At 26.5% G+C, this 14,484-nt stretch overlaps 2 protein-coding genes across 2 annotated transcripts in view; one reads left to right on the top strand and one right to left on the bottom strand.

Moving 5' to 3' along the window:
- LOC117174145 (protein brunelleschi) overlaps positions 1 to 12,161 on the top strand; it is a 26,363-nt gene extending 14,202 nt beyond the window's left edge. The window contains exons 7-11 of the mRNA XM_033362957.1: positions 1,768 to 2,128; positions 6,125 to 6,281; positions 6,368 to 6,545; positions 8,696 to 8,919; positions 11,849 to 12,161. Coding sequence (XP_033218848.1) covers positions 1,768 to 2,128; positions 6,125 to 6,281; positions 6,368 to 6,545; positions 8,696 to 8,919; positions 11,849 to 12,040 — 1,112 coding nt within the window. The 3' untranslated portion in view covers positions 12,041 to 12,161. The remainder of the gene's footprint in view (positions 1 to 1,767; positions 2,129 to 6,124; positions 6,282 to 6,367; positions 6,546 to 8,695; positions 8,920 to 11,848) is intronic.
- Positions 12,159 to 14,484, bottom strand: part of LOC117174146 (ATP-dependent DNA helicase PIF1) — a 5,915-nt gene continuing 3,589 nt past the window's right edge. The window contains exon 2 of the mRNA XM_033362958.1: positions 12,159 to 13,669. Coding sequence (XP_033218849.1) covers positions 12,564 to 13,669 — 1,106 coding nt within the window. The 3' untranslated portion in view covers positions 12,159 to 12,563. The remainder of the gene's footprint in view (positions 13,670 to 14,484) is intronic.

Genomic DNA, 14,484 nt, shown 5'->3' on the forward strand with positions numbered 1-14,484 from the left:
AATTCAGTTTCAGAATTAGAATGAACCACGGTGATGTAATGGATTTTTCAAGGTTTTCAGGTATTTACTTCAAAAAAGTTACGAAATAATTCTAAAGATTTCTAAATGTTTGAATATATTTCGAAGCTTTTATGATATTCTTAAGTATTTTGAGCATTTAAAAAAGATTTCACGCATTTCAAAAATTAAAACAGTATTTGCATACTATATTAAAAGATTTAACAACAATTTTACAAAGATTCTAAAACTCAAAACATTTAAAAGATTTTACAGATTTGATAACGATGATTTCAAAAATTTTCAAAGATTTGAAACGATTTCAAAAGGTTTCAAAATATTTTAGAATATTTTAAAAGATTTCAAAGATTAAAGAAAGGCGCGCAAAAATGAAGATTTTGAGACGATTCCAGAACATGTCAATGATCTCAAACAAACACAAAGGATTTCACAAACAAAGATTAAAGAAAGATTTCAAAGATTTGAAAAAGATTCAAAAATTTCAAAAGATTTCGCAAAGATTTTAAGGATTTCAAAGACATTAATCAAATTTTAAAAGATTTCACTAAGATTTCAAAGATTTTAAATGAATACAAAAGATTTCACAAATATTCCAAATATTTCCTGAAAATTACCTAAATATTTCAAAAGAAATCAAGAATTTAAAAGATTTCATAAAGATTTTATAACTTGCGGAAGATTTCAATTATTTTAAATATTTTAAAAGGGGCATAGTAAAACATATTTCTAAGATTTCAGAACACTTCAACGACAAAGCTTTGAAATATTTTCATGATTTCAAATTATTACAAAAGATTTAAGAAGGATTTCACAAATATTTCATGCAAATTTCATAAAATAATTTAAAAATTCTTTAGAATATTTTAAATGTTTTCACAAAGATTTCAATTATTTAAATGATTTACAACGAAGAGAAAAGAGTTCAGAGAGACTTCACAAATATTTTAAAGAATCCATCAGGATTTCAAAAAGTGTAGAGTGTGCCAAGTTTCTAAACATTTCAAAGATTTCAAACAAGTTCACATTTTTAGAAAATTTCCAAAGATTGCACAAAGGTCAAAACTATTCCAGTGATTCCAATAAATAAAAAAGATGAAGGAAAGATTTCAAAAATAGTTCAATAAATTCTTAAGGTTTTTCAAAGATTTCAAGAATTTTTTTTTTAAGATTTCAAAACATTTTAAAGTTTTTTTTAAAACAATTTTAAAAGGTTTCAATAAATATCAGAAGATTTAAAAAGATTTCAATGATTAAAGAAAGAATTCATAAATATTTCCAAGATTTCATAAAGATTAAAAAAAATTCACAAAAGTTTCAAAGAATTCAAGGATTTCAAATATTTCAAGGATTTCAAAGATTTTACAAGAATTTCAAAAGATTTCACAAAAAATTCACAAAAATTAAAGATTTCACAAAGATTTTAAATATTTCAAGAGATTTCAGCGAATTCAAAAAGTTTTCAAAGGTTTCATAAATATTGAAGGATTTCGAAGACTTTACAAAAATTAAAAATTATTCATCAAAGACTTCATACAGACGACTTATGTTCGCAAAAAATAAAAAATTAGTTTATTTATGGTTCTGCTTGCTATGAAAATTTTTGACCAATAAAAAATGAAAAGCCTCATCTTTCACATGTATAGCAAACGGTTATTTCATTATTAAGTGACTTGAAAACCTGGAAAGCACCTTCGATTTTTTCCTAAGAATCGCTGAACACCCTCATATTGATCACTGGTATTTTTTCAGATATTACCAGCAGTGCCTATATGAGTCAACCCAACAGTTTTATTACACAATCGGGTTCCAGTTCGTTGCCATCTAGATTAAGTTCTTTATCACATCACACAAAAAGACAATCAGAATTGACCTCTTCCTTCCGTTCAGGATTAAGTACCAATTCTGGAAGTTCGTCTACAGTTAGCACACGATTATCGAAACTCGCCGTACCTCTTCATTCCTCAAATGTGATAGAAGGACAATTGAGGATACGATATTCGGGAGCAGATGGATTGACTTCCGGTTATTGTAGAGCTTCTTGCGTTTTTATTACGATGGAAATCTTGCCTAGTGTCCAAATCACAAGCTGGGACGTTCTTCCAGCTGAGACGTAAGTTTAAGATTTTTGTTAACACCCTGAACGGCGCCTAATTTCGTAATCTAAATCTTAAAATTCAAAAGGTATACTTCAAAAACTCTGGGGACAATTCCTGTTTATTTCTGGTGACAAATCCAAGTTTTTTCCAAACAAATCGACATTCTAACTTTCCAGGAAGTCATGAAATGTTGAAAAAATGATTTAAATTTTCTTAGTAGCACGGCTAATTTTAAATTTGCGAATTTATAACAGGACTTGGATCGACTAGAAGGCTCAACAAAAGTCGTGTTAATCGCATAAAATTAGAAAGAAAGTTGCATGGAATCTCGAAAAAAGTCAGTTTGATTTTTAGAACTAATAAAAAAGCCTTACCAAACACTAAACAACTGGAATTTTTTAACACTAGTCATTCAGATTGAAGGATTCTGAATCTGAATTAAAAATATTTCTTTCTGAACTTTTAAACTTTTCAACATGGATTATTTTCCAACGAGAGAAGTTTATAATTTACATTAATTTTGTACTTCAGGTACTGTATAATTTGAATATGAAATTATTCATTTTTTAATAATTGCAAATATATTCTTTTAAATAAAATTTATATGCGTATAATTTTAAATTTAATATGAAACGCTTTCAATTTCTAAGATTTCAAGTCGAAATACATATATTGGATTTTCAACCAAAAGAGACGAATCTTCAACACAAAGGCGAATGTTTAACAAAAGATTCGAGTTTTTAAATTCAGAAAAGAGTGAACTCTTAATCCTAAAAGATTAATTTTCAATCAAAAAGTTAGATTTAAAAACAAAACCAACCAAATAAATGTGAATTTTCAAGCAAAAGAGAAATTTTTTTAAAAAACCAATTTGATTTTTAGCCAAATAGTTGAATTTTCAACCAAATAGTCGAATGTTTAAGCAAAAAAAGATTCAACTTTAACTAACCAAACTTAACTTTAACTTAACCAAATATTTGAATTTAAAAAAGAATTCATTTTTAAACAAATAGATGAATTTGTAACCAAATGGTAGAACTTTAAAGAAAAACAACGAATTTTTTATAAAGGAGTTGAATTTTTAAACAAAAAAGATGACCTAAAAAATAAAATTTTCATCCAAATGGAGGAATTTTCAAATAAAAGAAATTAAACGGCCGCCAACATTTTTTAAACATTTTTGAATTATCAGCCTGAAAAGTTGAATTTGTAACAAATTAATAGTTTTTAAAGAACAAAGACGAATTTTTAACCAAATAGTTGAATATTTGTGAAAAAAGACAATTTTTTAGAAGACCGTTAAATTTTCAACAACAAAAAATTATTTTTAAGCGAGGAAGAAGAATTTTCAAGCAAATGGTACAATTTTCAAACAAAAAAGGTCAAACTTCAACCATGTAGCAAAATTTGCAAAAAATAATTTTCAATGAAAAAAAATAAAAGAATTTTAAAGCAAATGATTAAATAATTAATTGATAAGGACGAATTTTCTATAAAAAGACGAATATTTAACAAAACAGTTGAATTTCTGAACAAAAAAGATTATTGAACAAAAATAATTGCATTTTCAACTGAATAGATGAATCTTTAAGCCAAAAGACGATTTTTAAAATGAAATTTGCATTATCGGTCTGAAAAGTTGAATTTTAAAGAAAAAAAAATAATTTTTAACCAAATATTTGAATTTTCAAGCCTAACAGACGAATTTTTCAAAAGAAAATTGGATTATCAGTCTTAAAACTTAAATTTATAAGAAATACATAATTTTTAACTTAAAAAGACAAATTTTAAACAAAATATATGATCTTTCAACAAAACTTTGAATTTTGGATAAAAAATATGAATTTTTTAATAAACAGTTGAATAATTAACCTGAAACTTTGAATTTTCAATAAAAAAGTTTTTTGAACAAAAAAGATGAATTTTCAACCAAATGGACTAATTTAAAAATAAAAGACATTAAACATAAATCAAAAAAGGTTGTATTTTCAACCCCATGATTGAATTGTCAAACCAAAAAACGAGTTTTTTGGAAAACAGATTAATTAATGGCCTAGAAAGTAGAATTTTCAAACAATAAATATCTTTTGAACTAAGAAAGACGAATTTTCATTAAAAAGATGAATTTTGATAGCAAAAAGACTAATTTTTTTAAAAACACTTAAAATTTGATCAAAATGTTAATTTTCAACAAACATATATGAATTTTCAATCGAAAATATGACTTCTCTATCATAAAAGAGGAATTTTCAATCCAAAAGAATGAATTTTGTTTCCAAAAAGGCGAATGTTCAACAAAACAGTTAAATTTGTGACCAAAAAATATAACTTTTCAACCAAATAATTGAATCTTTAAGAAAGTAATAAAATTGTTAATCAAAAAGTTGAATTTTAATCCAAGAAGAATGAACTTTCAACTAACAATTCTTGGACTTTCTTATTTGATATTTGTTTAATTTAAAAGGGAAAGGGGGAATAGGAAAAAGAATGACAGAGTTGTGATTGAATTGGAAATTAATCAATTTTAAACATTTTCGACTTAAAAAAGTCCAGCTGTTAAGACTTTCAGTTTGAAAAAATTTAAACTTTGATTAAGGATTCACGGAATTAGAAAGTGTTCAATTTCAAACTTTATTAATTAAAAAATGTTTGAAGCATAACGTTTTAATGGGAAATCATTCCATTTTGAATGATCTTAATTAAAATTAGGCAATATTTTCTAGGTTTGAATGTCAATTTTACAAGTTTCATTGTGATTAAAATTAAAACTAAGCACTATAGGCAGGTATAGGGAACTTCCGGGGAAATAGAAAAAAGTCGTATTTTTCTTCAAATTCACAAAAATTCACATCTTTTCAAAAAAGTCGAAAAAGTTGACCCGAGTCCTGCATACGGATAGATTTTTTATTATTGAAAATAACATTATAATCCCAGAGTTTAACAAATTATTAATCATTGGGCAAAAAATTGTTGTTCAATCAATCATTCTGCGTAATAAAAACTGAACTGAAAATCATTTAAAGCAAATTTAAGCTAAAAACATTAAAAATTGAGCGATTGCATTTTATTTTATAAACTAAACACTTTTTAAATTATTTTTATTTCAAATAGTTTTAAAATACTTAAAAAGCTTTAAAATCTTAAAAAATCTACATACTGTTTTACATTTCTTCAAAATTTAAATTATTTTTGAAATTTTTTCAGAACTTCTAAACATTTTAAGAAATTATTTGAATTTTTCCTAAAATCTTTCCCAAAATAAAGAATAAATAAATTTTAAAATTTTCTTAAGATTCCTACGAATATTGAAAATGATTTGTTTATTTTGAAAGCTAATTTTAAGAGAATATTTAAAAATATTTCCAAAATTGGAGAAAATTAATCTAGAGAATCATTTTCTCCAATTTTGGAAATCTTTTTAAATATTCTCTTAGAATTCGTCTAAGACTTTATAATTCAAACGGTTTAATTTTTATCGTTAAAATATAGAAATTCTGAACTGATTCCGAATTATCTTATAAAATCAATTTTATTATTATTTACTTGTTAATTCTTAATGTACAGTTATATATTAAAAATCATTATAATTTATATTCCCAGTTGACCAACCAAAAATTTTTGCTATTTAAAATTGTTGACTTCAAATACTTCTAATTTTTAATTTTCCTAAGCCTTTAATTAGGCATTTTTAAAATTAAAGATTTTTGAATCACGCATGGTAAACTGAATGAAATCACAATTGAGACATAACAATTCAACTAATTATTTTAATATCTGTTAAAATCAAACTAGAACAGATTTTTTTTCTAAAAATTTGTAAAATCCCGGTAAAAAATGAATTTACTGTCATTTCCCGGTCTCATAAAATTCCGGTTTTTTTGGTCCAGTGGCCACCCTGATAGATTAGAAAAAGGTAAACCGAGAAAAGACATGGAATTTGAAAACCGAATTTATGTAGCGACGCTGTTTTCTAGTAAGGATAATTTTGATAATTTACAAATTAATTTCAGCCCCTCACAATTCTATCTCGTGTTGGATGTAAATAATATGACGCATCACGAGATGGAACTACATTACACGCAAAATAAATGTATTTATATGGAAGGCAGAGAACCTTGCAGAATTCCAGTGCCTGTTGATCGGTGTCCTCTTAGTAAATTATCTTTGGTAAGTGATGATAATTCTTGTATTTTTAGAATTTGTGTTTTGTTATCATTTTTCATTTTTTTTTTAAATTAAATATTTGTTTGCAGTTAAAAGAAGATTTAGATAGTGGAGAACTGCAGAAGATTTGCGCGGAACACATAGCTTCGCTAGTAGATTTGAAGTGGCATTTATTAGGCACAGAATTGACGGGAAAAGCGAATTTATCTGGAATCACTTTAACCCAGGATATGTTAGATTTAGTAAGAATGAGTCCGTTGCAATGGGGTAAGTTATTTTAATTACTATTTTTAATTTATTTCCGTCGAGGGGGAAACAACTCTGATTAAAAATGTTAAAGTCTTATAAATTGTAGATTTAAAAAATTCAGATTCAGTTCCGAAAATCTAAATCCACGTTATCATTTTTAATGCTCTAGATTGAAGAATTAATCAAAATGTTAAAAAAAATATATTTCAAGCAATTTTAAGCTAGAAAAATGGAAAATTACATTTTTTAAATAAATTGAGCACAGTTCTTGAATTGAAAGGTAAATTATTTTAATTTTAAATAGTTTAAAAATTCTTCGAAATTTTATTTCAAAAACTTGAAGCATCTATGTTTTACATTTTATCAAAGTTTAAATTATTTTTGAAATGTTTGCAGAACTTCTATACATTTTTGAAAATGATTATAATTTTTTCTAAATTCTGCCAAATTAAAGAAATTTTCTTCCAATCTTCCACATCAATTTTTGATAATTTTGTCAATCTTTTTAAATATTCTCTTAAAATTAATTTTTCAAACTAAAAAATCATTTTCAATTTCTTTGAAATCATATAGAATTTTTAATTATTTAAAAACTTTTTATTATTTCTTCAACCTATGAGAATGTAACCGTGAAGAGGACAGAATTTTTTTAAATAGAAAAATTAAAATTCTAACGTTTAAAGTTTAGTTTTAAATATTTAATTTACAATTACTGATTTTAAATGAAAATTCAGACATTTCCAAATTTTGAGTAATTGTTCTTTTTCTTAATTAAAAGATTTCAAACTGAATGGTTTAAAAATGGTATATTTTAAGACTCAAATAATATTAATAATTAATATATTAATATTAAAAAATTGTAAAATCCGTAGTAGTAATCTCAGTTTTACAGAATAATCCACATATAATCCGGGCTCACCCACTTGTAATGAAAATCATTTCTAAAATTTGAGGTAATACAAGTAATTAAATTCTAATTTATAATGATCCAGTTAATTCAGAGTAATTGGCATTCGTAATCCAACAATTTTGTTGATCTTTTTAGTAGAAAATTATAATTTTTTATGAAAAAGCGTTCATCCAATGTAATAAAATCAATTTTTCAAATTAAAAATGTAATTATTCTACTGTTTAGTAGAAAATTCATCTTTTTGTTTGAGGATTCAACTATCTTGTTGAAAATTCGTCTTTTTGGGAATTTAAATTAAAATCAGCTTTGGTTGGAATATCAACTATTACATTTTTCGATGAGAATTCATCTCTTTTCGTTAAAAACTAATATACTTTGTAGAACATTCAACAAGTTTGTTAAAAATTCATATTTTTTTGCCAAATATTCTTCAATCTAGATGAAAAATTATTCTTTTCAGTTGGGCGTTTTTATCATTTTGTTGAAAGATCGTTTTTTTTTATGAAAATGTATTTTTTAACTGAAAATTAAACTATTACTGTTAAGGATTCATATATAATTTTATTCGTTAATTCATCTCTTCGGTTGAGAATTTAACTGTTTTGTTGAACATTCTTTGTTTGTCTAAAAACGAATCTTTTAACTATGAATTAAAAAATTGCATTTTTGGTGGATAATTGATCTTTTTCAGTTGAAAATTATACTGTTTGGTTAAAGTTCATCTAGCTGCTTAAAAATTTAACAACTTTGTTAAAAAAGTAATTGTTTTTGTTTGAAAATTAATCTAACTGAAAATTTAACTATTCCATTTTTGATGTAAAATCGATCGTTTTTAGTTGAAAGTCCATCTATTTCCGCAGAAAATTCCTCTTCTAGGTTTGAAAATTCAAGTATTTGCTTAAAAGTTCATCCATTTTTTTGAAAATTCAACAGCTTTGTTTAAAAGTAGTCGTTTTTGGTTGAAAATTAATCTTTTAACCGAGAATTTAATTATTCCATTTTTGGTGTAAAATCGATTTATTTGAAAATCCAAATGTTCGGTTAAAAGTTCGAATACTTCGTTAAAAATTCATGTATTTTGTTGAAATCTCGTTTTTTCGGTAGAAAATTAATCTTCTTGTTTGAAAATTCAACTATTTTCTTAAAAATTAATCTCGTTTCTTGAAAATTCAACAACTGGACCGTATTTCTAGGAGTTGTTTCCTCCTCGATTTTAACCCAAGTTCCTTCTAATCATTCAAAAATAATTTCTTTACAGAGGTGAAAATAAACGACGCACTTGTTAAAGCTCAGGATGAATTGACTTGTGCTTTAGGCGAATGCGTTAGTGTCGGTGTTGGTGTTTGCAATGCTCTCGAAACTCCATTGCGAGACCTCACATTGTCCATAAACTTTTACCAAGATCATCACAATGGAGTCAATAATTATCGATTGGATACGAGGTTGTCGATAGCTGGTGCTAATAAAGTTTTACTTCCCATGGTAAATATTATCAAATTACCTAATTATCTTGATAATAAATGGGGCGTCTACTCAAATCCTGGAACAATATGTGCTGACAATTCCAGATTTTTTTCCAGTTATTATTTGTCGCGAATTTATTATAAATAATGTTTTTTTTTTTTAGTTTCTAGGAATCGAGTTAATATTACAAGATATTCTTAAATATGTTAGCACGCTAGATTAATTAAATAATACTAAAAAACGAAATAATCTTTTCTTGAATTTGTCTCTAAAGTCTATGAATTTGAATATTAATTCAAACAAATTTTTATTTTATCTTCTTATCCTTAAAATTCAGTGCGTATTTAGATAAAATTATGTGGTCACTATATTAAATTCAAATTAAACCGCTTCAAATTCCTAACTTTGAAAGTAGGAATTTAAATTTTTAAAAATATAGATGAATTTTAAACGAAATAGTCGAATTTTCAGTTGAAAATAATAATTTTCCATGAAAAAAATAGCAGATTTATATTTAAAGCAAATTTAATTTAACTTTTAACCAAGTCGTTTCATTTCCAACCGAAAAGATGAATGCATTACTTAAATAATCAATATTTAATTGTCATATTTGAATTTTTAAGCACAAAAAAATAAATGTTCATCATTAAATTATTAATTTTCATCTGGAATAGATAAATTTTAAACTAAAAGATCATTTTTTGGAAAAAAATTAAATTTTGAACTAAGTGGTTTTATTTCCAACAAAAAAAAGATAAATTCTCTACCACAAAGACGATTTTTCAACAAAATACTTGAATTTTCCACAAAATATTTGCATTATCAAGTATAAAAACACAAATTTTCAACCAAATAGTTGAATTTTGAACTAAAAAACATCGAGTATCATCCAAAAATGGAATAGAAGATTCATTTTCACCAATCAAGACAAATTTGATAGAAAATACATAAATTTTAATTTAATAAGATAAATTGACAAACCATAATTAAGTAGTTAAATTTTCAGTTAAAAAATTAATTTTCAACTAAAGAGGCGAATTTTAAACTAAATCTTGAACTGAAATAGATGAATTTGAAACAAAAAACGTGAATTTTCAACCAAAACATTGAGTCTTTAAGTAGAATCATTAAATTTTGATCAAAAAGATTAATTTCCATCCAAGAAGACTAATTTCTACAAAAAAAGGTAAAATTTTCAACTAAAAAAAAAAATTTTAACTAAATATGGAATAGTTATATTTTCAGTAAAAAATAAAATTTCAACAAAATAGCTGTTAAAGCTGAAAATGGAATAGTTAAATTTTCAGTGAAAAACACATTTTCAGCCTACAAAAAAACGAATTTTCAATAAAATAGCTCATCTTTCAAACAATGTAATGAATTTTAACAACAAACCTTAGTAACAACATATATTTTCCCCAGCGATTTTTAGAAAAATACAATAAATGTCAACCAAACAGTTGAATTTTCAATTAAACAAGATCAATTTTTTAACAAATAGCTGAATTTTTAACTAAGCAATATCAGTTTACAATCAAAAGTGAAATAGTAAATTTTTCATTTAAAAAAATTAATTTTTCATGAAAAAATGAGATTTATCTTTAAAGCAAATTTAATTTAACTTTTAACCAAGTAGTTTCATTTTCAACCAAAAATATGAGTTAATTACTGAAATTATCAATATTTAAGTGGAATATTTGAATTTTTAAGCAAAAAAAAAAGAATTTTCAAACAAGTCTAGTAAATTCCTTAAAAAAGGCGATTTTTCAAAAAACGATATGAATTTTTAGAAAAAAAGATTGAATATTCAACTAAAAAAGACCAATTTTCAACCAAACTAATGAATTTTCAACCAAAATGATGAATGTTCATCTGAAATAGATCAATTTTATATAAAAAGATAAATTTTTGAGAAAAGAGTTCAATTTTGAACCAAGTGGTTTTATTTAAAACAAAAATTGAATTCTCTACCACAAAGACGATTTTTCAACAAAATACTTGAATTTTCAACGAAATATTTTCATTATCAAATATAAAAAAAATTTCAACCAAATAGTAGAATTTTGAACTAGATAAGATTAATTATCGGCCAAAAATGGAATAGAAAATTCATTTTTATCAAACTACACCAATTTTATAGAAAATACTTTAATTTTTATTTAAAAGGAAAAATTGACAAACAATAATTAAATATTTCAACTAAAATTATGTCTCTTCAAATGAAATAGTTGAATTTGAAACCAATAACATGAATTTTCAACAAAAATATTGAGTTTTTAACTAGAATCATTAAATTTGCAGCAAACCGATTAATTTGCAACACAGAAGACTAATTTCTACCAAAAAACTCGAAATTATGAACTAAAAAATATAATTTTACAACTAAATATTGCAGTTATATTATCAGTAAAAAATAAATTTTTAAGAAACAAAAATTCAACAAAATAGTTACAGCTGCAAGTGGAATAGTTAAATTTTCAGCGAAAAATTTATTTTCAGCCAATGAGAAAACGCATTTTCAACAAAATAGCTCATTTTCCAACCAATATGATGAATTTTCATGAATCTTTAACAAATTAATTTTAAAAAACAGTAACTCAATATTGAACCAAAATCGGAATAGTTGCATTTTCAGTTCGAAAAATTGGTCCCAAACAAAGAAAACAGCGAATTTTCAACCAAATAGTTCAATACAATAATATAAAGCTACTTTCACAAATGAAGAATCATTTTTATTCAATTTAGTATTTCAATTGAAAAAAAGAAGAAATTAAGTACGTTCTCGAAAAAATTCCCTAACATTGTCAGGTTTTTCCAGGTATATAATAATGACCTAAAACGTCCAGATTTTCCAGGTAGGGTTGACACCCTGAATAAAGTCTAAAGCTACAAATAACTAAATAACTTAAGCAGGGAATAATATTTAAAAATATTTTATTTTCGACAGCTTCAAGAATCCGGACGCGCATTCCACGAGTGTCGAGTCGTGTTTCTAACTTCAGGCCAGTACAAAATAGACATTCAATGCAGCAGTCGTGAGCAAATTCAAAATGCAACATCGATATGTTCAGAAACTGAAAATGCTAGTCACACGTGGCGCTACATACCCTCGATAGAAATCAAAGTTTCCGATTCTTAATACTTTTCGCTGTATGTATACCTTGTAATTATTATTATTATTATTTTCTCAAGAGAAAAATATTTCAAACTCTCGTGTAAAGATTTATAAGCACTGTAATATATTCGACTTTCGTTACTTACTCTCTTGTCAATCGTTTATTTATTTTTTTCCCTCAAATCACAAAACAATTTCACATAGTTACTGGGATGGTAAAATTAAAACTAGAAAGTTTGTGCAGCATCAAAAGCTGCCTGTTATTGCAAATTATTTCATAGTTCGCCAGGAATTAATGTTATAATAGCCATTAGGCGATCACGAAACCCCACTCTTAGACGCTTGATAAATATCATTTCCTTTCTAACCATATAAAAATTATTTAGACTATCACTGTACTTTCACACTGGGTTTTCATTTCTTCTTTCTTTTTTGTTCTACTATCAGTCTTAGAAATATCGAACTGAAATCATGATTTTCATTGCAGTTTATTTCACAATTTTAAACCTAAAATATATATTTAATTCGTTAATTATCTACCTAAGTATCAACATACAGATTTAGCTTTCCTGCCCAAGGGAATTAATTCCATTTCGTGGATACGTCTCCTGAAGTTCTTGTAAAACTCGAGAACAAGTGGATTCGCCCAAACCTGCTTCGCATTAAAATCTAGAACCCTGAGACACTCCATACTCTGTGCTCTCGAAAGTGCTACGTAGGCTTGTCCAGCATCAAAAACTCGCGAGAGACTCATTTCTACACAGTCCAAGGTTAGGCCCTGACTCTTGTGAATGGAAAACGCCCACGCAAGTTTAAACGGAATTTGCTTTCGTTGAATTATTCCACCGCCTGCAGTTTTTATACTCCACGTTTCCATCTTTGCTTGGTACTGTCCTCCGGTCCGGAAATGAACGACTGGAGAGCCGTCCTGAAATTTGGCCACGACTCCTCTTGCCCCGTTTACGAGTCCACTGCTCACGTTAATGTTCTTCAAAAGCATCACTTGCGCTCCAACTTTCAGAACAAGCCGGCTTGGAACTGGAAGTTGCTGGTCTAAAGTTTTCGTCATCATCTTGTCCGAATCTTCGGCGATAAAGACTTTCTGATCACCTGGTAGTTTTTCCAGCTGTGAGTCATTGATCTCGTTCGCTTCTCTGATGTGAGAACATAACCTGGTGGCCAAAATTCCATTGCTCTCGATTTTTTGAAGCGAGGTGGCTTTCAATTTCTCGGTGATTTCTTCGGTTATTCTTCCTATTCTGACGTTGTTGAGAATATTGATAAAGATGGGATCTTTTTGACGGTGAACGATACGGAGTTCAAAGTTTACCTGAACACAGTTCGCCCAGGCTTTGCTCTGAAAACAGAATTTCACTTTCTCGTCTCGTTTAGAGACGGGAGGTAGTTGGAAGAAATCACCGCAAAGAATCAGTTGAATTCCACCAAACGGTTTCTCATTTCGGCGAATGTAGCGAACGACGGCTTCAACTTTTTCGAAATAGTCTGCATCAATCATGGATATCTCGTCTATAATCAAGTGTTTTGTTTTTCGCAATATTGTTGATGCTGCTGACTTTGATGCCATTTGACAACAAGCTTCGACTGAGGCTGTGCCGAGACCGATTCCAGCAAACTGATGAAGAGTTATTCCACCTGGAACATAAGTTATGTTCACATTTAGAGCAGAAGCGGCGAAGCCTTTTTTCTCTAGGTGGGAGCAGGAGATTAGACTTGTAATATTGAATAACACAATTTGTACATAGTATAATAATATTATACTAAATACAAAATCTACATGAATAATACACAAATATTTCACAAAGATTTCAATGATTTCTCAAAGTTTTCAAATATTCCACGAATATTACCAAATATTAAAAAAATATTAATATTAAAATTATTAATATTATTAATATTAATAATATTATTAATATTAAATTAATATTATTTAATATTGCGCAGACTTCTAAAGACTTCATAAAAATTTCAAAGATTTCTCAAAGATTGCACATATATTTGACGATTTCGCAAAGATTTCAAATATTTGGCAGATTTCACAAAGATTAAAAATATTTCGCGAAGATTTTGAATAGATTTCAAAGATTTTACGAAGCCATAAACTATTTCCCACAGATATCAAGGGTTTCAAATATTTAATAAAGACTTTGCATAGATTTAAATTATTTTACAAAAAAATCAATGATTTCCTGAAGATTTAACAAGGATTTCAATAATATCACAAATATTACAAAATATTTCTTTAAAATTTCACAAAGATTCGAACGATTTCCCAAAGATTAAAAAAATGCCTCAAAGATTTCGGATGAATTTAAAAGATTTCACAAAAACATAAATTATTTACCAATGATTTCACAAAGATTTCACAAATGTTTTGAATATTCACAAAGATTTCAGGTAGATTTTTGAAAAAATTCAAACGATCTGTTGAATTTAAACATTAAATTAAC

Source organism: Belonocnema kinseyi, chromosome 6 (assembly GCF_010883055.1).
Source record: "Belonocnema kinseyi isolate 2016_QV_RU_SX_M_011 chromosome 6, B_treatae_v1, whole genome shotgun sequence".
Classification (NCBI taxonomy): Eukaryota; Metazoa; Arthropoda; class Insecta; order Hymenoptera; family Cynipidae; genus Belonocnema; species Belonocnema kinseyi.